General features: G+C 58.0%; 2 protein-coding genes and 1 non-coding gene across 4 annotated transcripts; 1 reads left to right on the plus strand and 2 right to left on the minus strand.

Annotated features, from left to right (window-relative positions):
• Positions 1 to 2,313: 2,313 nt before the first annotated feature.
• TRNAI-UAU (transfer RNA isoleucine (anticodon UAU)) lies at positions 2,314 to 2,406 on the minus strand. The gene is given in 2 exon segments: positions 2,314 to 2,349; positions 2,369 to 2,406. It is a non-coding gene; the product is annotated as a tRNA-Ile (tRNA).
• Positions 2,407 to 2,766: 360 nt separating this feature from the next.
• PLEKHG2 (pleckstrin homology and RhoGEF domain containing G2) lies at positions 2,767 to 13,873 on the plus strand. Of its 2 annotated transcripts, XM_055145740.1 has the most exons (19): positions 2,767 to 3,513; positions 4,179 to 4,302; positions 5,036 to 5,307; positions 5,387 to 5,487; positions 6,076 to 6,142; positions 6,254 to 6,300; positions 6,392 to 6,542; positions 6,827 to 6,964; positions 7,118 to 7,318; positions 7,840 to 7,932; positions 8,027 to 8,113; positions 9,030 to 9,063; positions 9,150 to 9,251; positions 9,349 to 9,396; positions 9,731 to 9,769; positions 10,092 to 10,108; positions 10,689 to 10,865; positions 11,143 to 11,983; positions 12,072 to 13,873. In XM_055145740.1, exons 2-19 carry the CDS (start codon positions 4,200 to 4,202, stop codon positions 13,643 to 13,645), a joined length of 4,092 nt encoding a protein of 1,363 aa, XP_055001715.1. In that variant the 5' UTR covers positions 2,767 to 3,513; positions 4,179 to 4,199; the 3' UTR covers positions 13,646 to 13,873. The 2 variants fall into 2 exon arrangements, with proteins under 2 accessions (XP_055001715.1, XP_055001716.1); XM_055145741.1 differs by lacking the exon at positions 9,731 to 9,769.
• A 4,300-nt stretch (positions 13,874 to 18,173) lies between these two features.
• On the minus strand, positions 18,174 to 20,894 carry RPS16 (ribosomal protein S16). Its single transcript, XM_004617376.2, has 5 exons — positions 20,735 to 20,894; positions 20,499 to 20,600; positions 18,628 to 18,724; positions 18,461 to 18,508; positions 18,174 to 18,372 (listed from the first exon to the last, which is right to left on the minus strand). The coding sequence occupies exons 1-5, from the start codon at positions 20,780 to 20,782 to the stop codon at positions 18,227 to 18,229; spliced, it is 441 nt and encodes a 146-aa protein (XP_004617433.1). The 5' UTR covers positions 20,783 to 20,894; the 3' UTR covers positions 18,174 to 18,226.
• Positions 20,895 to 21,206: the final 312 nt, after the last annotated feature.

The following is a 21,206-nucleotide window of genomic DNA, read 5'->3' on the forward strand; positions in this document are numbered from 1 at the left end:
TCCGATGGACGGCACCCGGGCTTTCCCAAGCCGGGGCCGCCCGAGGGGTTGCGTCCCAGGCGGGGCCCGGGGCGTGTGGGGCGCGGGCGCGTCGGGGCGGGCCCCCCCCCACGGAGCCGCGTCCTCGGACCAAACATGGCAAGCGGCGGCGGGAACCACCCTGCGGCGGGGGAGCCCGGCGCCCCGCGCCCGGAAGCCGCCCCGCCCCCCTTCCGCCACGGCCTCCTCCCCCCTCGACCCCTTTTCCTTGTGCGCCCCAGCTCGCCCCTCGGTTCCTCCTCTCCCGGCCTCCGCGCCGCCGCCCTCCCTTCCGATCGCCCTCCGCCCCCTCTCCCAACGCTTCCCGGTCACCCCCTTTTTGACCATTCCCTGCCAACCCCCGCCTCTGCCGCTCTACCCCACTCCCCTTCCCCTTTTTCTGTCCAGCGTCTGCCCTGCTGTCTCAGCCCACTTCTCCCTTCTAGTTCCCCACTTCCCCTCCCCCTCTTGCTCCCCTTTCCCCCTGCTCCCCTGGGTTCCCTCTCCCTCCTCCTCAGGCCTTTGGCCTTCCCACACCTCCTGGGCCCCTGCCCTTTGCCCACTAGCCGGCCCTGCCCTTGGCTTTCTTCCAAGAAACTACCCCCCCTCCCCCGCAATCCCATTTGTGGGAAAAGGACTCATGAGAAAGAAACTCAAGAGCCCCCAAGACATTGATTGGCCGGGGCTGGAGATATTTACACACCACAGAAACATTTACAGAGCTGCAAGAACATGACGCTGGCTCTAAGCAAAATCAGTCTGTCACTCCTTACTTTTCTTCTTTATTTCTAAAAAATAGAATAAAATAAATGTTTGGGACCATAGCAATGGCACAGCTGGTAGGGCGTTTGCTTGCACGGGGCCAACCCGGGTTCGATCGCTGACATCCCATATGGTCACCCAAGCACTACTAGGAGTGATTTCTGAATGTCAGGAGTAACCCCTGAGTATGGTTCGGTGTGACTCCAAAACAAAAATGCCTCGATTCCGGATGGGAGAGCATGCTGCAGGCTGGAGGCCCCCCACCCTGTGCCACTACTGCGAAGTCCCCCAGCACCACCAGGCACAAACACCTCCAGCCCTGGATTTGCCCAGGAGCATCCCTGGTTGTTCCCTGAACAAAAATAGATCTATAATTACCCTGTCCCCCTTCTGGCCCCCACCGGTCCTCTTTGGCTCCTCTCCCACCCGAATCATCTCAATGGCTCCTCCCTGGTCTCGGGAACCTGAGCAGTGATTCCAACACCTGACAGCCCCAGAAAACCTGTTATCACACAGCCTGAGTCAGTTTCCATAAAAGCCGACTTCCTACCTCGCCTGGCTCCCACCTTTAGTCACTCTGTTCTAGTCACACAAGCTTCCTAGTTCTTTCCCCTAATACAGCTGACGGGCTTCAGCTACAGGGCCTTTGCACTGACTGGAACACTCCCCCAGGTGTCCCCATGACTCACAACCCCCCTCGGGATCTGTTCAAACGTCTGTGTAGATAGATGGTGCCGGACTACTGTTAATACAACCCACACCCCACCTCCCACTCCCCCATCCGTCCTACCCTGCTCTAGTATTTCCATGACCTTTATTACCAGCTAACACGTAAGACGTATTTCATGTTTCTCACAACCGACCTCCCTTTTGATTAGACTCAAATCCCCAGGGGCAGTGTCTCTGCTTTGTTTTCTTACTGTGTACTCATCCCTAAACTTTAAACAGAATTTAAACTGTTCACATTGTCCTAAAAATTTTTTTATTGGAAAAATATATAGAAACTACGAGGAAAGAGATAGGTGGAGGGAGGGACGATTCAGAAAAGGCGAAGGCTAGAGAGTTAAAAACTTAAAGACATGAAAGGAAAATGAGGTCATTGCTGTTAATTTACAGTTATCATTTCTCTGTACACAAATCATTATACTTGTACCTTAGACTACTGTTGCCTGCCAATTTACATCTCAATAAAACAGGAGGAGGAGGAGCGCCAAGGCTAAGAAAACTACAAAGAGGCAGCGTCATACTTAGTTTGCCTAGGACCTACACAACTTGACACATCCACGGGTCCTAAAACCGAGATTTGCAGACCCAATTAGTTGCCCAAGCATCTAAGGGGCGATACTACCCCCTGGCGGTTTAAATGGAAACGGCACCTCCCACCAAACAACTCTTCCAAATAATCTCCAGTCCCACAAGTCTCTGCAGTCTTAAAATTCCAAAGGCTGTTGTCTATTCCACTAAAATTTTGTAGATGTTTGCGATGATTTAGAAACTGTTCAAACATCAGGAAAGTAAAAACCAAAACAAAAGTGCTCCAGGTGAGGATCGAACTCACAACCTCGGCATCGCTCCGCTCGCACTGCCATATAAGTACCGCGCGCTAACCGATTGCGCCACTGGAGCTCCGGCCGCACCCTTGCTCCGCGGGGTCCTTCAGTTGTTTCTACCCACGTGACTTCTTCGGGCAGCTCCGCCCTAGAACTGCATATGCAAATAAAATCCTTCCGCTAGCCAATAGGAGAGAGTATTTGGCCGGTTCCGGATTCTCACGCCTCCGAGATTCTTGCTGTAAAAGGAAAAAGTCCGCGAGGTATTTGGAATATGGGGGTGTGCTTTGCCGTTCATGAATATTCAGTGCCTGGGAGGCGGGGCCTTAACCCTTCCTTGGCAGGCAGGCCGGAAGGCGGCCCCTCCCCCCCGCGGGCGGGAACAGGATATGAGCCCGTGTGGCGAGGGGGGGAGGGGAGCCCCGGGCGACCGCCCCCCGCCCCACAGCTGGGACCGGACAGTCTTTCCACAGATGTGGCGCCACCGGAGCCCCGAGTCAACCGGAGCTGGAGGGGTCCACCAGAGTCTTAGACTCCGGCGTTCCGACTCGCCGCACCGCGCCCTGAGACCCCGAAGTCCAGGCTAGAGGACCCCTGATAGCCAGGTGCCAGCGCCCCCTCCCGGAGAGCTGGGAGTCCCGGGCTTCAGCCCCGCGCGACCCCGCAGGCCCAGCCTTCTGCACCCGGGTTAGAGGAACTCAGGATCCCAGACTGGAGCTACTTCTCCAAGGGTTCCTCGAAATTCGAATCCAAGACTCCCGGGATTGGCGGACCTGAGAGATGGATTCGTAGTGCCCCAACCATTCAGGGGGCGAAGCGGCCACCACCGCCAGGGGACCCAGAAATTTGGGACGCCCGGTTTATCCCCCGCCCCTGGAGTTAGAGAAACTCAGGCATCCGGAGCGCCCGGACCCTAGCTAGGAGACTCAGGAATTTGGGTTCCTGGCGAACCCACCCCCCGGGGCTTCAGTCAAGGCTCCCAGCATTTTCCTCTTAGAGGATCAAGAAATTCGGGCCGCTGCACCCCCTTCTTCAAGGGACCCCGGTTCCGCTTCCCGGAGCGCGAAGTTCACACCCCTGACTTGCAGAGACCGGGGAGTCCCGCTCCGCGCCTCCCGGGGGACGCGTTAGGGGCGAAGTGCCTCCGGGCGGCCCCGCTCTGGGGCTGGCGACTCCCTGGGAGGTGAGAAGGGAAGCGAGGGGCCCCGATGGGCTGGGGGAGGGGGCGGCGCCGCGGCCGCTGAACAATGAGGGGGCGTGCCGGCGGGGGGCTCGCCCAGGCGCCGGCGGGAGTCTGGGGCTGGGGGCCGCGCAGCGACCGAGCGAGCCCGGGCCGGGGGTCCGAGCGCTTCGGGCCGGCGCCCCGAGCCGCAGCCTTCGGCGGGGGGGAGGGCTCCGTCTGCAGGACCCTGGCATCCGGTCCCCCGACCTCCTCCGCCCTCCCCTGGGACCCCGCGGCCTCCCGCCCACGGCAGTTCCCAGCCCGGCCCCGCGGCCGGCGCGGCAGCCCGAGCTCCGACGTTCCCAGGACCCCGGTGCCGCCGGCCCCCGACACGCCGCCGCCTCGCCGCCGCGACCCCCCTGCGCCCCTCGCTTCTCTTTGTTTCCACCTTCCCAGCTCCTCTTCTCCGGGCTCGCCTTTCTCCCCCCCTCCCCAACCCCTCTTTCTCGAACTTCGCTTCTGTGTCTCCCAGGGCTTAGTTTCAGGGACACCCGCCGACCCCCACCCCGCGGGATTAGGAACCTACTTGGAATCCTCAGCCGCCCCTAACCCCATCTGTGCGTTTGGGCGGCAGAGGCCTCGGGCGGGAGGGGGTCCCGGGATCCCAGCAGGGCCTCTCTCTACAGACCGCTGCCTGCCACCCAGCCATGCCCGAGGGCGCCCGCGGACTGAGCCTGTACAAACTCAGCCCTGGGCGTGGCCGCAAAGGTCCAGCGTGTGACTGCCCCACCGTGGGTGCCACTCGGACAGGTGAGTTTGCGAGGGAGGGGCGGAGCCTGCTCTACCACCCACCCCTTCTGGGGCCAGCCGGGCGCCCGCACCGCACACGCACACGGGGATGATCTAGAAGCCCCAGGCACTCCTCTCCCATCCCACTCAGCTTCAAGTCCCGTGGGAGAGAGGGGCCTATTTCCATATGGTGGACAACACCAGCCCATGGGGGATGTCTGACCCAGGACCAGTTAAAAGGGTGGGGGTGGGGTGGGTGGAAGCCTAATCTGGGAGATTCCCTAGGGAGGCTTCCTGGAGGAGGCTTCATCCTTTTAACTGGAGAAGGGAAAGATTAGGAATGAATGGGGGCAGAGGGGGAGAAGAGAGGACTGTTCTACACAGAGGGAGCAGGATGTGCAAAGGCCCAGAAATGAGAGGAAGCTACTGTTTTATTTAAGCAACTGGCAGGGGTGCTGGAGAAGGGTAACAGATGGTGTGGCAGTGGGAGAGGTGACAGGAATGGCCCTGATGGCCACCTTGCCCGAGGGTCTGTGGCCCAAGGAGTCGGACTCTCATCCTGAGGGCAAGAAGGGCAGTGAGCACGGCAAGCGGGCACGTTAACAAAGATCTCCCGGGCTAACCACTGGAGGTGGATTAGGGGCCTGAAGGGAGCTTGTGGGAAGATGATGCCGGTCATTGGGAAGTCGGGGTCGGGGGGCTGAGTACTCCGCCCCACCAGACGGATCCCTGACCTCCTGCCTCCTGCCCACAGCGGCCCCTGCCACAGCTGCCATGGCCTCCCCCCGAGGTTCTGGGAGCTCCACCTCCTTGAGCACTGTGGGCTCAGAGGGAGACCCAGCCCCCGCACCCACCCCAACCTGCTCAGCCTCCAGACCAGAGCCTCTGCCCGGACCCCCCATCCGCCTGCATCTGTCGCCCATGGGATCCCAGGGCTCAGCGAAACCCTCACGGCTGGAGCGAGTGGCCCGGGAGATTGTGGAGACGGAGCGGGCCTACGTCCGGGACCTGCGTAGCATCGTGGAGGTAAGGCTGGGCGGTTGGCCTCCCAGGGGGATACCCCGGGGGACGCCCCACAGCCCCCTAACCCCAGTCACCCCCACAGGACTACCTGGGTCCTTTGCTGGATGGTGGGGTCCTGGGGCTGAGCACGGAGCAGGTGGGCACGCTCTTTGCCAACATCGAAGACATCTACCAGTTCAGCAGGTCAGGGGCGCTGGCTGTTGGGGGCAAGAGGTGACTGTGTCCTGACCCGAGTTTTGGGCCCCGGAATGCTCTGTGCAGATGGTGGAATGTGGGAGCATGGGGCCCGGGTCTTGATGGGGGCTGAGCACCCCTATAGAGTGGGGTCGCTGAGGAGACCGAGACAGGGGCAGGGTCTGGGGACAGGACCTCTGTGCTGTGACAGGGCAGGGCTGGGGAATCTGAGGATCCGACAGGTGTGAGAGTGCCTTGGTGAGGCAGCTTATCATGGACGAACTGGGTCAGCCAGGAGGAGGATCAGGCAGGACACAGTTGGGGATGGAGGTGATCAAAGAGGTCTGATAGTGGGGGCTAGCTTGGGGGTGCCAGTGGGATCTGATGCCATCCCCCCTCAGGGGCATGGCACCGCCATTCCCAGGGGACCCAGTCCTATGCTCAGAGGGATGGGAAGTGGACCTTTGACCTCACTCTGCAGTGATCAGAGGGCTCTCCCCTAGACAGGACAGCCAGTACTGCTGGGATATCTGACTGGAGGGGTGGGGGGTTGCTGCAGGGGCAGGGCACACCCTTATCCCAGCGCTCTCCCCACAGTGAACTCCTGGAGGACCTGGAGGGCAGCAGCGGTGCTGGGGGCATTGCCGAGTGCTTCGTGCAGAGGGTGGGTGAGACCGGGCCGAGAGGCCTGGGCCATGTGGGGGAGCAGGCGTGGGCGGGTCCGCTGTTGTGGACTTCCGGCTCGCTGTCCCCCTGACTCCCGTGTCGCCTGCAGAGTGAGGAGTTTGACATCTACACGTTGTACTGCATGAACTACCCGAGGTGAGGGTTGAGCCCGGCGGACTGGGACAGCCACTGACTGCCCCGAGCCTTTATCCCGTCCACCGCCCCCTGACCAGTGCTGTGCCCGCAGCTCCCTGGCCCTGCTCCGAGAACTGTCGCTGTCCCCGTCAGCAGCCCTGTGGCTGCAGGATCGCCAGACCCAGCTCCAGCACTCGCTGCCTCTGCAGAGCTTCCTGCTGAAACCTGTGCAGCGTATCCTCAAGTACCACCTGTTGCTGCAGGTCTGCCTGAGCCCTGGCTCGGGCCGGGGGCGGGGCTCTGGTCATATGGTATTTCTGGGGCGGGGCCTAGGTAAGCAGCCACTGGCTCCTGAATTTAGTGTGCACTGTGGGTCACATGACACCAGGTGCCAAATGGGCTGCCCTGAGGGTGGGTGCTAGTTTGTGGCTTGGAGCTACCCCAAATGAGTTGTTTCCTCTGTCTGCTCCATCTTTGAAGCTTATTAGCGTTTTTCTTTGTGTTTCTGCTGCTTCCTGCTCTGGGGCCACCCTGGACCGTCTGGCAGGAGTTGGGCAAACACTGGGCAGAGGGCCCAGGTGCGGGGGGCCGCGAGATGGTGGAGGAGGCCATCGTGTCCATGACCGCGGTGGCCTGGTACATCAATGACATGAAGCGCAAGCAGGAGCATGCGGCACGCCTCCAGGTGACCTGGGATGGGCTCAGGCTGTGGCGTGGGGGTCAGACTGGGGGAACCACGCCAGAGAGGCAGCCTTGGAGGGTGGGCTCAGCCGCACGCCATTGTTGACCCCACCCCCGTCTCGACCCATCGGTTTGCGCCCGGCGGATTGGCCAGCAGGAAGTGCAGCGGCGGCTCTGTGGCTGGACCGGTCCGGAGCTCAGTGCTTTCGGGGAGCTGGTGCTGGAGGGAGCGTTCCGAGGGGGCGGAGGGGGCGGCCCCCGACTTCGAGGCGGTGAGAGGCTACTCTTCCTCTTCTCCCGGATGCTGCTGGTGGCCAAGCGCCGCGGACCAGAATACACCTACAAGGGCCACATCTTTGTGAGTTGGTGGGGTGGGGGGGCAGGGTCTGCAAGACAGTGCAACTCACAAGGCTTACAAGGGCCACAGTGGGGGGCTGGAGAGGTAGAACCTCAGGGAGCACGTTTGCCTTGCACCTGGAAGACCCAAGTGTGATCTTCGGCATTCCGTATGGTCGCCTGAGCACCTGCAGGAGTAATTCCTGAGCGCAGAGCCCGGTTTAGCCCCTGAGCATCACTGGGTGTGGCCCAAATAACGAACAAGAAAAGGGCCACAGTAGGCCCAAGAGATAGTGCAGGATGCCTGCCCTGTATGCTGCCAACCCCAGTCTGATCCCCACAAGCCCCACCAGGGGTGATCCTGAGCACTGAACAATGAGGATGGTGGGTTGGGGTTGGGGGTATGTTTGTGGGGAGCATGGGGAGGGCCGGTGGGGGAGGAAAGCCCACCATAGACCCTCACCGTGCACAGCTTCCTAGTGGGGAGGGCCCAGACACACCGTGGGCATGTTGCCCGTCTAAGAGCCCTGTGCTCCCGTCCAGTGCTGCAATCTCAGTGTGAGTGAGAGCCCGCGTGACCCCCTGGCCTTCAAGGTGTCTGATCTGACCATTCCCAAACACAGACACCTGTTTCAGGTGAGCAAGGATGGGGTTGGGGGAACCGGCTAGTGGAGAAGGGCTCCCCAGCTCCCACACTTCACCTCTGCTTCCGGTTCCACCCCACGCCCAGGCTAAGAACCAAGAGGAGAAGAGGCTTTGGATCCACTGTCTGCAGCGCCTCTTCTTTGAGAACCACCCTGCGTCCATCCCTGCCAAGGTACAGCTCCTGCCACAGCAGGGACAGGTAGCAGGGGCAGAGAAGGGGGCTGCTGGGGGAGGAAAGGGTGAGAGGGGGACGGTACTCGGATCGGATCACAGAAAGCCCTATCACAGCCTTGGAGGATCCTGAGGGTAGAACTCAGAAGAGGAAAAGTTGCAGTGCAAAGGGGTGGGGCATAGTCACTGTCACTGTCATATATCACTGTCATCCCATTGCTCATCGATTTGCTCGAGCGGGCTCCAGTAACGTCTCCATTGTGAGACTTGTTACTGTTTTTGGTATATTGAATACGCCATGGGTAGCTTGCCAGGCTCTGCCGTGTGGGCAGGATATTCTAGGTAGTTTGCCGGGCTCTCCAAGAGGGGTGGAGGAATCGAACCCGGGTCAGCCGCATGCAAGGCAAATGCCCTATCCGCTGTGCTATCCCTCCAACCGGGATTGTAGTAGGGTGGGGAATAATCGTGCCTTGCATGCAGCTGACCTAGGTTTGATCCCTGCATCTCTTAAGGTCCCCAGGGCCCTGTCAGTAAGTGAACCCTGAGTACAGCCAGGTGTGGCCCCAAAACGAAATCAATTGGGGCGGAGCGATAGTACAGCGGGTAGGGCATGTGCCCTGCACGCAACCGACCCAGGTTCAATCCCAGCATTCCATATAGTCCCCCAAGCACCGGCAGGAGTAATTCCTGAGTACAGAGCCAGGAGTATTACCTCTGAGCATTGCTGGGTGTGACCCAAAAAGGAAAAAAAAGGAAACCAAATAAATTGCAGTATTAGACTTCCTGGATTTGACTCTCGCCTACCTCACCACACATGCACACTCCCCCTTGCCCCCACCGCCTTATTATTTTGGGCCTGGGACTGGCGTGGGGTGCTCAGATACCTGCCCCCCAACCCTCATTTTTGTATATTCCAGGCGAAACAAGTTCTTCTTGAAAACAGCCTGCACTGTGAGTGAAATCTTAGGTTTGGAGCATTTGGAAGCCAAATACCCCCAAGACAGAGTAAGTTGTTGAACCCGAGTCTCTCCTTGAAGGTGCTCCTAAGAGTAAGCCCCTCCCGGAGCCCCTGACACCCCCACTTGGGTCTCCCCGACCTCGAGATGCTAGAAGCTTCACTCCTGGACGAAGGAACACAGGTAGAGGAGATAGAACCCCCTCCCGGCACCCCCCTCCTCCCTCCAGAGTCTAAAACCAGTCTTTGTAATGGGATCCTGATCATCTGCCTGTCCCCAGCTCCGTCACCGGGACCCTCTTCCATCCGCCGTGGCCGCAGACAATCTGGTAAGCCCCCACTACCTAGGGGTGAACCGAGTGGGGGGGGGGGCAGGAGGTGTTTCAGGGTGCACATACTGGGAGCCCTGGGCTTAATCCCTATCACTGCTTATTCTTCCAAGCAAAGTGCAGGGATCACCCCTAAAACTGTTGCAGCACCTGAGAGATAGTACAAGGGCTTAGGCCCTTGCCCGCAGCTGACAATGGTTCAGTCCCTAGAGGGATGCGGCTGGGTACATCCCCCCTTCTCCCAAATAAAAAATAAATAGCAAATAAAAAGCAGGGATTAGGCTGGGAGCTGGGCCCCTGACATCACTGTGTCCTTCCCCCTCACCCCCCCCAGAACCAGTAAAAGACCCTTTTGTCATTTTTCCTCTGAACAGTAAGTGACCACTCGGCCCAGCCTGGTCCATGTCCGTCTGTCTCTCGTGTTGGGGTGTCCAGTGTCATATGGGGCGGGGGGAAGGGGGAGCAGTAGCAGCTCCTCAGCAACAGAGTAACACTGGGGGTTCTGGGAGAGGGCTCAGAGGGCTGAGTGCATGCTTTGCATGCTGGAGGTCCAGGTTATCTTCAGCACTGCATGGACCACGAGCACCAAGTTGGGCGTAGCTCATGTTCCTCCCCCTGCAAAAAAGAAATAATAATAACAGTAACACTTGTTCCTCTTATTCTTTTTTTTCTCTTCCTCACATCTCCATCTTCAGCCAAGCAGAGACTTAAGGTAAGAGTAATTTATGTATGGGCTGGAGCGATAGCTCAGCGGGTAGGGTATTTGCTTTACACAAGGCCAACCTGGTTTTGATTCCCAGCATCCCATATGGTCCCCTGAGCACCACCAGGAGTGATTCCTGAGGTACAGAGCTAGGATTAACTCCTGAACATCACCAGATGCGACTCAAAGAGCAAAAAAAGAAAAAAAGAAAAGAAAAGAATAAGGCGTGTCAGGGACTGGAGAGCACAGTGGGGAGAGGAGAGCACTTGCTTGCATATGTTGACCCGGGATCGATCTTTAGCACCCCATATTGCTTCCCCAAGCACCACCAGGTATGATTTCGGTGTGCAGGAGTAATATTACCCTGAGCATCACCAGATGCGGCCCAACATCAAGAACATTAAATAAAAGAGTAAAATGTGTGCTGGGACAGGCAGCTCTGTGCTTTAAGGTCTGAGGGATCCCATGCCCTGGGCCTGGGGTCCGAGGACTGGGGAGGGCGGTGGCTAGGGCTAAACTCCCAGGTCTAGGAGGAAGCAAGGATCCAGGACCACCCACTCATGCCCACCACACTCTTTGCTTCTCCCAGCATGCTGGCAGTGATGGGGAGCTGTACCCACCGCTGAGTCCTCAGCCAGCAGCTTCAGCTTCCGGCCCCTCCGAAGACCTGGAAGACACGGGCCCCCCCTCTCTCGACCCCTCTGGAACATCCATCACGGAAGAAATCCTTGAGCTGCTAAACCAGCGAGGCCTCCGGGATCCGGGGGTGAGCTCTGGGATTTCCATCACCCTGTTTTGTTTTGTTTTTTGTAAGTGGGGGAGTGGGGGTCTGGACCACACTTGGCAGTGCTCAGGGCTCTGTGCTCAGAGGTCATTCCTGGCAGTGCTCAGGGGTGCCAGGGATTGAAGCAGGGTCAGCCGCATGCAAGGCCCGCACCTTCCCCACCGTACTGTCTCTGCTGGCCTTGGGACGCTTAGCTTGGGCAGGTACAGACCAAGAAGTTGTGATCCCCGCGTTCTGACACCTGTGTGCCTGTTCCCAGAGTCCCCGGCCGTCATCTCCCCACGACCTACCCAAGTTGCTCGGAGACCCCCCAGCACCCGGCACAGGCGGTGCCCTCCCATTCCAAGGCCTGCACGACCGAGACTCTTCAGAGGAGGAGGAGGAGGAGGAGGAAGAACTGGACGAGCGGGAGCCTTCCCCGCTCCACGTCCTGGAGGGGCTGGACAGTCCAGGTGCCGCTGAAGTGCCTGACATTCCCAGCCTCCCCGACATTCCTGGCCTGGCTGAGATTCCCCAAATGCCCCGCCTTGCAGCTGACATTCCCGAACTTTCCAGCATTCCCGCCCTGCCCCGAGATTCCTGGCTCCAGGACCCTCTGCAGGAGCCCGGGGAGGCACTAGCCAGCAGGGGAGACCCGCTCCCTGAAAGTGGCTCCGGAAAACGGGCCGAGCCTTCCTCGGGAGATGGGGCCAGGCGGGAGAAAGGCGAAGAAGGGGTGTCCTTCCCCGCGTTCGAGCTCCAGGATGGCGCCCGCGAAGAGGGATTCCCGGAGGAGCTGGAGTTCCGTTCCTGCTCGGAAATCCGGAGCGCCTGGCAGGCGCTGGAGCAGGGGCAGCTGGCCAGGCCTGGCTTCCCGGAGCCGCTGCTGATCCTGGAAGATTCGGATCTGGGGGGCAGTGGTGGGAGCGGGAAGGGGGGTGCCCCGAGCGCGGAGCGGACCGCATCCCGCGTCCGGGAGCTGGCCCGGCTCTACAGTGAGCGGATTCAGCAGATGCAGCGGGCCGAGACCCGGGCTTCGGCCAATGCACCTCGCCGCCGACCTCGTGCCCTGGCACAGCCCCAGCTCATGCCCTGCCTGACACCAGAGCAGGCTGAGCCAGGTAAGGCCAGGGTGTGTGTGGTCAGAGGGGGTCGTCCCCTTGGGTGTCTGTCTTAAGCCACCCCTCCCATCCCTCTCTCTGCACCCAGGACCCCTGCCTGCCTTTGGACACGTGCTGGTATGTGAGCTGGCCTTCCCGCTGGCCTGCACACAGGCGTCCGTGCACCTGGGCCCTGCTGTCCGCCTGCAAGCTGCTGTACCTTTATCTAATCTGAGAGGCTGCCAGGGGAACCCACGGCCGAGAGTTCCAAGTCAACCTGAGCAAGACGGAGGTTGCCCGCAGGCTCCAGCTGCTCTCCCCGGGCCCGAGCAAAGACATCCGTGCAGTGCTGGCATTCCCACCGCCACGCCCTGGCCTGTGCAGGAGGGACCCCTGGATGTCCAGGGTCCAGCTCTGACAGCTGTCCCCGAGCAAGGAGACCACATGGAAATCAAGGGTCCTGCACCTGCCTCTCCACCTGCCTCTCCACCTGAGCACAGAGACCGAGGGGAGGAGCAGGCATCCAGTGCCGTCCTCGCCGAACGAGAGTGGCCTGCAGACTTCCGGGCCCCAGCAGCTGCGGCTGTGCCCACGGTTGAAAGTGCTGATGTCCCGGTTTTGTCCCCAACTCCTGGGCCCCGTCATGAAGGGACCCCGGACAGCCAGAGCCCAACCCACCTGTCGCTAGTCATGCAGCCTGTAGGATCTGGGGACTGCAAGCTTCTGGCCACTGTGCGTGGCCGCCCCAGCAGCCCTTTATATGAGACTGGACATAGCCAGGACCAGCAGATGGCAGCCAGTAGCCCACTGGTAGGGCATGACCTCCCGGACACCCCAGTTTCGGCTGTTTGTCCTTTGCTGGCACATGGAGACCCCCTAGACTGTGTGACCCCAGCCAGTACCCCACTGCCTTTGCCCCAGGACCTCCCGGACATTCCACTTCTAGCTGCCATGCCTGTGCCCCCACCACCAGGCCTCATGGACATTAGGGTCCCAGCATCCCCACCTCTGCCCAAGGAGAGGCATCTCCCAGAGGGCCAGGGTCCAGCTGCTGACCTCCCTCAGGAGCAAGGCCCCTCAGAGCTCCACATCCCTAAGCTAGCCTCTTTGTCGGAACAGGGTGGCCTCACGAATGCCCCTGGGCCAGTGACCACCATGCCTCTACCTGGGCAAGGCGGCTCCCGGGACACTCAGAGCCTGGCCTCTAGCCCAGCAGCCCCCTCCATGGCCTTGTCCAGACCTGGGAGTCACTTGTCTTCTCCTGTTGCCAGGTCAGAGTCTTCAGATTTGACCCCCCCTCACAGCCCCCCGCTGCCCACCCGTCAGCTTCTGGGTCCCAGTGCAGCCGCGCTCTCGAGATACCTGGCAGCTTCCTACATCAGCCAGAGCCTGGCACGGCGGCAGAGCCCTGGGGGAGACGCTCCTCCAGCCCCCCGGGGCCCCTGGTCCTCAGCCCCCACTTCACGGGCACCTTCGCCTCCCCCACAGCCTCAGCCCCCGCCACCTCCTGCCCGGCGTCTCAGCTATGCCACCACAGTCAGCATCCACGTGGGGGGCGGGGGGCGGCTTCGACCAGCCAAGGCCCAGGTCAGACTGAACCATCCTGCCCTCTTGGCTCCCACCCAGGACTCTGTGGGCCTTCGTCGGGCCCAGGGGCCTCCCGATGCCCCGTTTCCCACGTGAGCCAGGATGCCAGGTCTTTTGGAGAGCAAAGACTTAAGCCAGATGCCACCAACTCTCAGAACATCACCCCCCCCCAAAAAAAAAACCGAGCCCCATCCTGAAAACAGCAGTAGCTGTCCAGTGCCCAGGCTCAGCTTGGTGAATGGCCCCTTTTGCGTACCCTGATAGCCAGCAGAATGGGGAAGGGGATGTCATTAATATTTTGTTAATGAATCTCAAGGATTTAGATTTATGTCTCTTGATCCATTCTGGAACAAGCTGGGGGAAGGGGGGAAACGGGGAAGTGGGCACATACCCAGTGGTGCCCTGGGGCTCAGTCCTGGCTTTGTGCTCAGGGATCACTCCTGGCAGTGTTTAGGGGACCCTGTGTAGAGCCAGTATTATTCAAACTGGAGTTGGCAGGGTGCAAGGCAAGTGTAACTGGCCTTTTTCCCTCATCCCACCCAGCTGCCTGACTTTCCTCATTGTATCTCTACTTCATTCATCCTCCATCATCCAAACCCCCCTATTTAGCTTCCATTCTGTCAGCCCCACTTACTGACCCACTCACCTCTCGATGCGTCCACCTGTCCCTTCAGATTTTCCTATCTAGTCATTACACCTCAATCAACCACACACACAACATACACACACGGTCTTCTAACCCGCTCTTAATTTCCGCCCATCCCTTCCTGGGATTCTTCTGGGTTTTGGCTCTATGAAACTTGCAACAAAGTTTAAGGCTAACGCTGGAACAGATTAAGTTTGGGGTTCTGGGAAGCGTTTGCACCACCATGGACTGATTTCTATTGGCAGCCACGCCCCGCTTCGTGCTCATGAATATTCCAGTTCTTTGTGACCACCCACATCTGATCCCTTTGTCCCATTTCTCGAGTTTGGGCCTTCTATAGTCCCTCGCTGGACTCCCCCATCCCACCCCCAGAATTCATGCTGCAGAAGCAAAAAGTCTTTTGTCCTCGGAACCTTTTGTCTCCTCTCAGCAGTGGAATACCGCCAAGACAGCCGAGTTAAGAAGTTCCTTTGGTAATATTAGCTTCCTTCCATTGAACACTTAACCTCTGTGTTTTTAATCTTCCCTGGCGTGTGCTGACGCACCACCGTGTCACAGCTGAGCTCAAGTCCTGAGTTTTCTAGTTTCTCAATGTGAAATCTCTGTTAGCCGGCGCTTTGTCATCTGAAAAATGAGAACACCCCCCCCACCCACCCACCTCCGAGCCTAGAAACTTCATGAAGCTGCCTGAGGGTTCTCACTCTCCAGAGGCATCATGTTGGACTTATTAGGGGCCCTTGTTTGATCACAGTTCCAAGATCTAATCTGGTGAGCCTGTGGAGTCAGAATTTCCAGGGCAGGGGGCCTAGGAACCTGACTTTTGAATAAGCAGCTCATGACAACAGAAAAAAAACAGGCTGGGAATGCCGGGGGCTTTGAGAGAAGCTGCATACCAGGGGCGTTAGTCACCTTTTTGGACTCCCCTTGGAGTCCTCCTAACAACCCTAAAAGGCAAGTGAGGGCTTTTTCAGTCCCCACTTGAGAGATGAGGAAACTGAGGCCGGGAGAGGCAAAGGGATCTAGCTGGCATGGTGCTCAGCAGGGGGCAGCGCGGGCGCCGGCGGCATCCACTTTGCTGGGTTCTCTGAGTGCTGCCTGCCCCCGAGGGGTCGCCCCAGGGAGCGCTTCCCTGCCCTTGGGGAGGCCGGCAGCCGGGCACTTCAAGGGCTGTGGGTGCCGGGAGCCAGCAGAGCCCCGAAGGGCGGGCCCTCCCCTCCTCCACCCCAGCTGCACATTCCCCGCTACCCCCAGCCCTACATTCCCAGCTGAAGGAAAGTTCCCAGCCGGCCCCGGCTCCCAGCGGCGCCGGAATGCCCGGTATTTGAGGAGGCGGGCCAGGAGGGAGAAAGGGGCAGCGGCCAGCCAGCCTGCAGCCGAGGGGAAGGCAGGCCCCTCCGCCTTCCCTGATGCATCCCAGCTGGGCTGCTGGGAGGAAGCCAGGAGCCCCGGTGGAGGCATCCCTGGAGGCTGCAAAAACCATGGGCGTTCGGCAGACTCTGGCCCCCATATTGCATTCCTCCTGCTCGCCTTCCCCCAGCTCCACTCTGCTTTGAGTCCCCATCTCGGCCGTTCCCAGGATGCCCTTGTAAGCCGCCTCAGAGCAACAAAGCCAACTTTGGCTCAGCGAGAGCCGGTGGGTGCTGCCGTCCCCCTTCTGGGCTCTGCTGCCCTCCCCGAGATGTCTGTATGCTGCCAGCTTCAGCTCTCCACCCCGTGACTGGCCCACGCTCGTAGGACGGCGCCTGACCTGAGTCAGGAAGGGGATGGTCAAATGGATGGTGAGCACCGCCGTCACTGAGATGGAGGTTCTGGCTACTCTTCCCAGAAAGGGGGAGTGTGGAACCCCACTTGGGACAGATGTTCAAGTCTTCCAAGTTGGCTGCAAAGGCTGCTAAGAAAGCAGAGCTACTCCACCCTTAAGAATGGGGGTGAGGGGCCGGGGTGCTATACAGCGGGTAGGGCGTTTGCCTTGCTTGTGGCTGACCCAGGTTCAATCCCCAACATTCCATATGGTCCCCCGGAGCCCCACCAGAAGTGATCCCTGAGCAGGACTGGAGCAATAGCACAGCGGGTGGGGCGTTTGCTTTGCACGTGGCCGACCCGGGTTCGATTCCCAGCATCCCATATGGTCTCTGAGCACTGCCAGGAGTAATTCCTGGGTGCATGAGCCAGGAGTAACCCCTGTGCATCCCGGGTGACCCAAAAAGAAAAAAAAAAAAGTGATCCCTGAGCTTAGAACCAGGAGTAAGCCCTGAGCACCACTGCTGCGACCCCCCAATATGTATATATATATATATATATATATATATATATATAAAAAGATTAAAATTGGGGTAAAACTAGAAACTGGGGAACTAGCTGCTAGGATTGGGCACAGGCTTTGCATGTAGAAAGCTGGGATCCATCCCCAGCACTATGTGGGCCAGGGCCAGAACCAGAGTACAGCAGGTAGGGTATTTGCTTTGCACTATGGTTGAACTGGTTTGATCCCTCGCACCCATATGGTCTCCCAACGCCCACCAGGAATGATCACTGAGCACAAGAGTAATCCCTGAGTACTGCCAGGTGTGGCCCCAAATAAAGGGGCCTAATAGTACAGGGATAAGGCCCTTGCACTCTGCCCATCCAAGATCAAATCCTAGTACCACATACAGTCAGTCTTGAGCAAAGCCAGGAATAGTTCCTGAACATTGCTGGATGTGGCAAAAAAAAAAAAATAACCTGCATGTAATGCTTGTATCCACCACTCAAGGATGCCTCCTACAGGTCTCTTCCGATCAATGACAATGAGGCAGGATGAACACCAGGGCCTGGGGCACTTCAGCCTTCTTAACTGGGACCAGTTTCAAGGCCTTTCCCATCAGGGACAGTGTTTTTTGTTTTGTTTTGAGCTCCACCCAGTGGTGGTAGGATGTGCAGTGCCAGGGACTTAACTGGGCGTCTCCAGACCGCTAGGGCTGGAGTTTGGGGGAATCCAGGGAATTTTGCTATTTCCCTATGGGCTTCACAGCCCCTTTGCTCCCAGCTCTCAGTATTAACAGTGCCATGAGAGATACCCACCCTCTGTACCCTCCATCACTGCTAGATTCTGCCCTGGTGTCCCTGGCCTGCATAGCACTTTTTAAATTTTGCTTTTCTGGCTCTGCACTCAGGAATTACTCCAGGCAGTGCTTGAGGGACCATATGGGATGCTGGGAATCGAACCTGGGTCGTGGTGTGCAAGGAAAATACCCTAACCGCTGTACTATTGCACCAGCCCCTGCTTAGCAGACTATTAGGGAATGCCCTGAACTCCCTTGAGCACAATTTGGGAACCCACACAAAATTGAAAACACCCGTAGTAAACTTCCCTTCTTAATTCAGGCATGGCCCTTAGTATCATTTCTACCTAAAGAATCCTTCATGTGAAATATTTGAGACAAATTTGTTTATAAACATGTGCTTAGGTCAGTTCATTCCCAGGATTTCTGAATATCACCAATGTCGGTGGCCCCAAACCAAAAAACTCTTTTGACATTAGGAGTTAGAAAGATAGCTTGATAGGCTAAATGCATTTTCATTGCTTTGCATACAGAAGGTCCACATTTTATACATATAAACATGCATGTACATTTTGTTTTCGGGTCACATTCAGTGATGCTGAGGGGTTATTCCTGGTGGTACTCGCAGGACCATATGGGATGCTGAGGACCAAACCTAAATTGGCCACAATAAAGTGCCCTACCTGCTGTACTATCACTCCAGCTCACCCACATTCCACATGGTCCTCTGAGGGCATCAAACTCTCCCAACCCTGGCTGTGCCCACCCCAGCCTACAGGGGGTACAGGAGCATGATCAGGTCTGCTCCCTGCCACCCACAGACCCAATCACACCCAGAGCAGGTGGCGGAGGAAAGGCTCAAACCCCAAACTGGCAGCGGTACTTCCCATGTTCCTCCTAAGGACCCATCACAGAAAAGCACAACAGCCTTGAAAGCTTCCAGTCCCACAATCGTTTATTATAAAGATGAACCCAATGCACATGACAGGCTCATCGGTAGGATTTCTGGTAGCGAGCACGGGCCCCAGGGCCACCAAACTTCTTGGATTCGCAGCGCCGGGGATCAGCTACCAGCAGGGTCCGGTCGTACTGGATGAGGATGTCTTTGATCTCCTTTTTGGAGGCCTCATCCACATCTAGGGGAGAAAGGGCGGGGTTTAAGAGAAGAGAACCCTACAGGCAGAGCTGGGCCACAGCCTGCCCTTCCTGCCCACAGGCACTCACATTTCTGATAGTAGGCAACCAGCGCTTTGGAGATGGACTGGCGGATAGCTGCAAGAAAGGTGTGCAAAAAAAAAAAAAAGCTATTTATATAAAGTTTGAGAAGGCCAGCAATGGGGGCTTCACTCTCAGCCAATGCCCACCCACCACCCCAAGGTCTTGGAACTCACCGTAAATCTGAGCCACATGACCACCACCCTTCACCCGGACTCGGATGTCCACACCGGCGAACCGCTCCTTGCCCAGCAGCAGAACAGGCTCCAGAAGCTAGAGGAATGGCCATGAGAGGCTTTTAGAGCGCAACTGGGCAGGGCATGAGGTCACGTCGCTAAACCTTCTCTTCCCTCTCCAAGTAGCTTCAGCCACCCCTGGCTTCAAAGCACCAGAGAAAGAGGCCCGGTATGTCCCCTAGGTCCTTCCACATAGCCAGGAAGGGGGACAGGCTCCAAAAATCAGCTATGGGCTGCCTCAACTGTGCCCTCTCCAACACTCAAGATTCCCACTGACTGCTCCTCACTACAGATGCTGGCTGCCCTGCTCACAGCTAACCAGGATCAGATCCCCAAGACCCCATAGGGTCCCCCTGCCAAGAGTCCCTGGGCAGAGCCTGAAGTCCAAGCACTGCTGGATATGACTCCTGAAACCCAAAAATAAGAAGTGGGCCTACTATCATTCCCTCTTTTTTTTTTTTTTCTTTTTGGGTCACACCCAGCAATGCTCAGGGGTTACTCCTGGCTCTGCACTCAGGAATTACTCCTGGCGGTGCTTGGGGGACCATATGGGATGCCGGGGATCGAACCTGGGTCGGCCTCGTGCAAGGCAAACGCCCTACCCGCTGTGCTATCGCTCCGGCCCTCATTCCCTCTTTTAAAAACAATACCAGGGGGCTGGAGTGACAGTACAATGGCGAGGGCATTTGCCTTTCATGTGGCTGACCCAGGTTCGATCCCCAGTATCCCATATGGTCCCCCAAGCAAAACCAGGAGTAATCCCTGAGCATCGCTGGGTGTAACCCAAAAAGCAAAACAAACAAAAATACTGTATATATACAGTAGTGACGTGCAACCCATATGGTCCCCTGAGCACAGCTAAGACGAATCCCAAAGTGTACAGCCAAAAGAAACTCTGAGCTCTGCCTCCAAGAAAGCAAATTCCAAATGGTTTCGGTCACAGGAAGACTAGTTTTAAACTACAGTTTGTTTAGTCTTATTATGATACGCAAATCCTTAAGGGTCTCAGGTGTCCTCCCCAGGGAAGCTGGCCCTATCCCTCCCACCTAGTCTGAGGTTTTCCTGGGGTCCCCCTGCCCAACCTCCTTGGCACTATCTGGTATTGGTCACAGCTACCTCCCTAGTCCTCGATGTAGTGCTGTGCAACACTGTCAACCTGCTTTAAGAACCTTAAGCTGGCGACGCTCCCCATCTGCCACCCAGAAGTCCCCAGACAAATTAAACTCTGAAGGTTTAACAGTGAGGTACCCTCCGTGTCCTCATTCCACCTGTCCCTAGGGGAGCACACTTCATGGCAGGTGTTAGCCCTGTGTGACACATGATGACGCCCTGGCAGAAATGGCAGCCATCCACAGACCTTCCAATGGGTCAAACCCTGCCCCCATAATCATGCCCAACAGACCTCAGGCCGCTCCTGCTCTTAGTATGGATACAGCACCTACAGCGTCCAAACCTTCTACCTAGGGAGGGATTTTCTGAGAAACTAGGCAGATCCCTCTCCTCAGGGATCATAACGCCTAGATGAAGACAAGCTACCAATGTGACTCCAGGAACCGAGCCGCAAAGACGGGGGTCGCACTTGCCATCATCTAAACCAGCTTCCGGACACCCCCGCTTTCGATAACATCTTTATTTTCCGACACTCAAGTCCACCTTTCCCTCCTCCAATTCAGATTTCTCCAGTCCCGGCCTAGCTCCCGTAATTTTACGGCTGAGAACAGGTCCCTTAGGCTCCGCCATCCACTAATACCGGAACCCACGCCTTCCTCTCTCGACCCCTCCACTCAGCCCCAACGCCCGAGTCTCAGTACCTTGTACTGCAGCGTGCGCGGCTCGATCATTTCCAAGGGACGCCCGTTCACTTTGATGAGGCCATTGCCCCGTTTGCAGTGCGCCACGGCCGTGGCCGTCTTCTGCAAAAGAAAAAGGCGGACAGCGAAGCCACGTGAGCGCCCGGTCTCGGCTCGGGCCGCCAGAACGACCCCGGCCCCCGGCCCAGCCCACACCGCGGCCTCCCCTGGCCCCTGCCCTCGGGCTCCCGGCCCACCTTGCGTCCGAAGACCTGCACGGACTGCAGCGGCCCCTTAGACGGCATGGCAGCGAGTGTAGACGAGAGCTCCTCACCGCGCGGTGCTAGAACCGGAAAAGGAACGCGCGGGGCCAACCAAGCGGCTTTTCAGGGTCTGCGCAGGCGCCCTTGATCGCCGCATCGCGACAGAAGAGAGCTTTACGGCTCCCGATGGAGCCAGGGGCGGGACTTCCGCCAGAAGTGGAAAGGCCGATCCCTAGAGCGGAGGAGGCGGGATCTAGGTGCCGGAAGAGGCGTGTCTAAACGAGGGAGGCGGAAATAAACGCCGAAGACGGGCTAGTTTGTCCTCATTGGTCAGCTTTGGTTTTTACTTAAAAAAAAAAACTCCGCCCCGCCCACCACCTTAAAAGCTAGGGGCACCATCCGCTTACCTGGGCTGTATTCCTCCACCGCTAAGATTCCTTCCTCCCAGAATCTTCCCTATGGGGGA

The sequence above is a fragment of the Sorex araneus genome, chromosome 8 (assembly GCF_027595985.1).
Source record: "Sorex araneus isolate mSorAra2 chromosome 8, mSorAra2.pri, whole genome shotgun sequence".
Classification (NCBI taxonomy): domain Eukaryota; kingdom Metazoa; phylum Chordata; class Mammalia; order Eulipotyphla; family Soricidae; genus Sorex; species Sorex araneus.

Coding starts and splice junctions, on each gene's coding strand:
- RPS16 (XM_004617376.2), bottom strand. CDS start 20,782: ATGCCGTCTAAGGGGCCGCTGCAGTCCGTGCAGGTCTTCGGACGCAAG. Junction 20,601..20,734: donor TGCAGGTCTTCGGACGCAAG/GTGGGCCGGGAG, acceptor TTTCTTTTGCAG/AAGACGGCCACGGCCGTGGC. Junction 18,725..20,498: donor CGCGCACGCTGCAGTACAAG/GTACTGAGACTC, acceptor CCATTCCTCTAG/CTTCTGGAGCCTGTTCTGCT.
- PLEKHG2 (XM_055145740.1), top strand. CDS start 4,200: ATGCCCGAGGGCGCCCGCGGACTGAGCCTGTACAAACTCAGCCCTGGG. Junction 7,319..7,839: donor CCTACAAGGGCCACATCTTT/GTGAGTTGGTGG, acceptor GCTCCCGTCCAG/TGCTGCAATCTCAGTGTGAG. Junction 9,397..9,730: donor CCGTGGCCGCAGACAATCTG/GTAAGCCCCCAC, acceptor CACCCCCCCCAG/AACCAGTAAAAGACCCTTTT.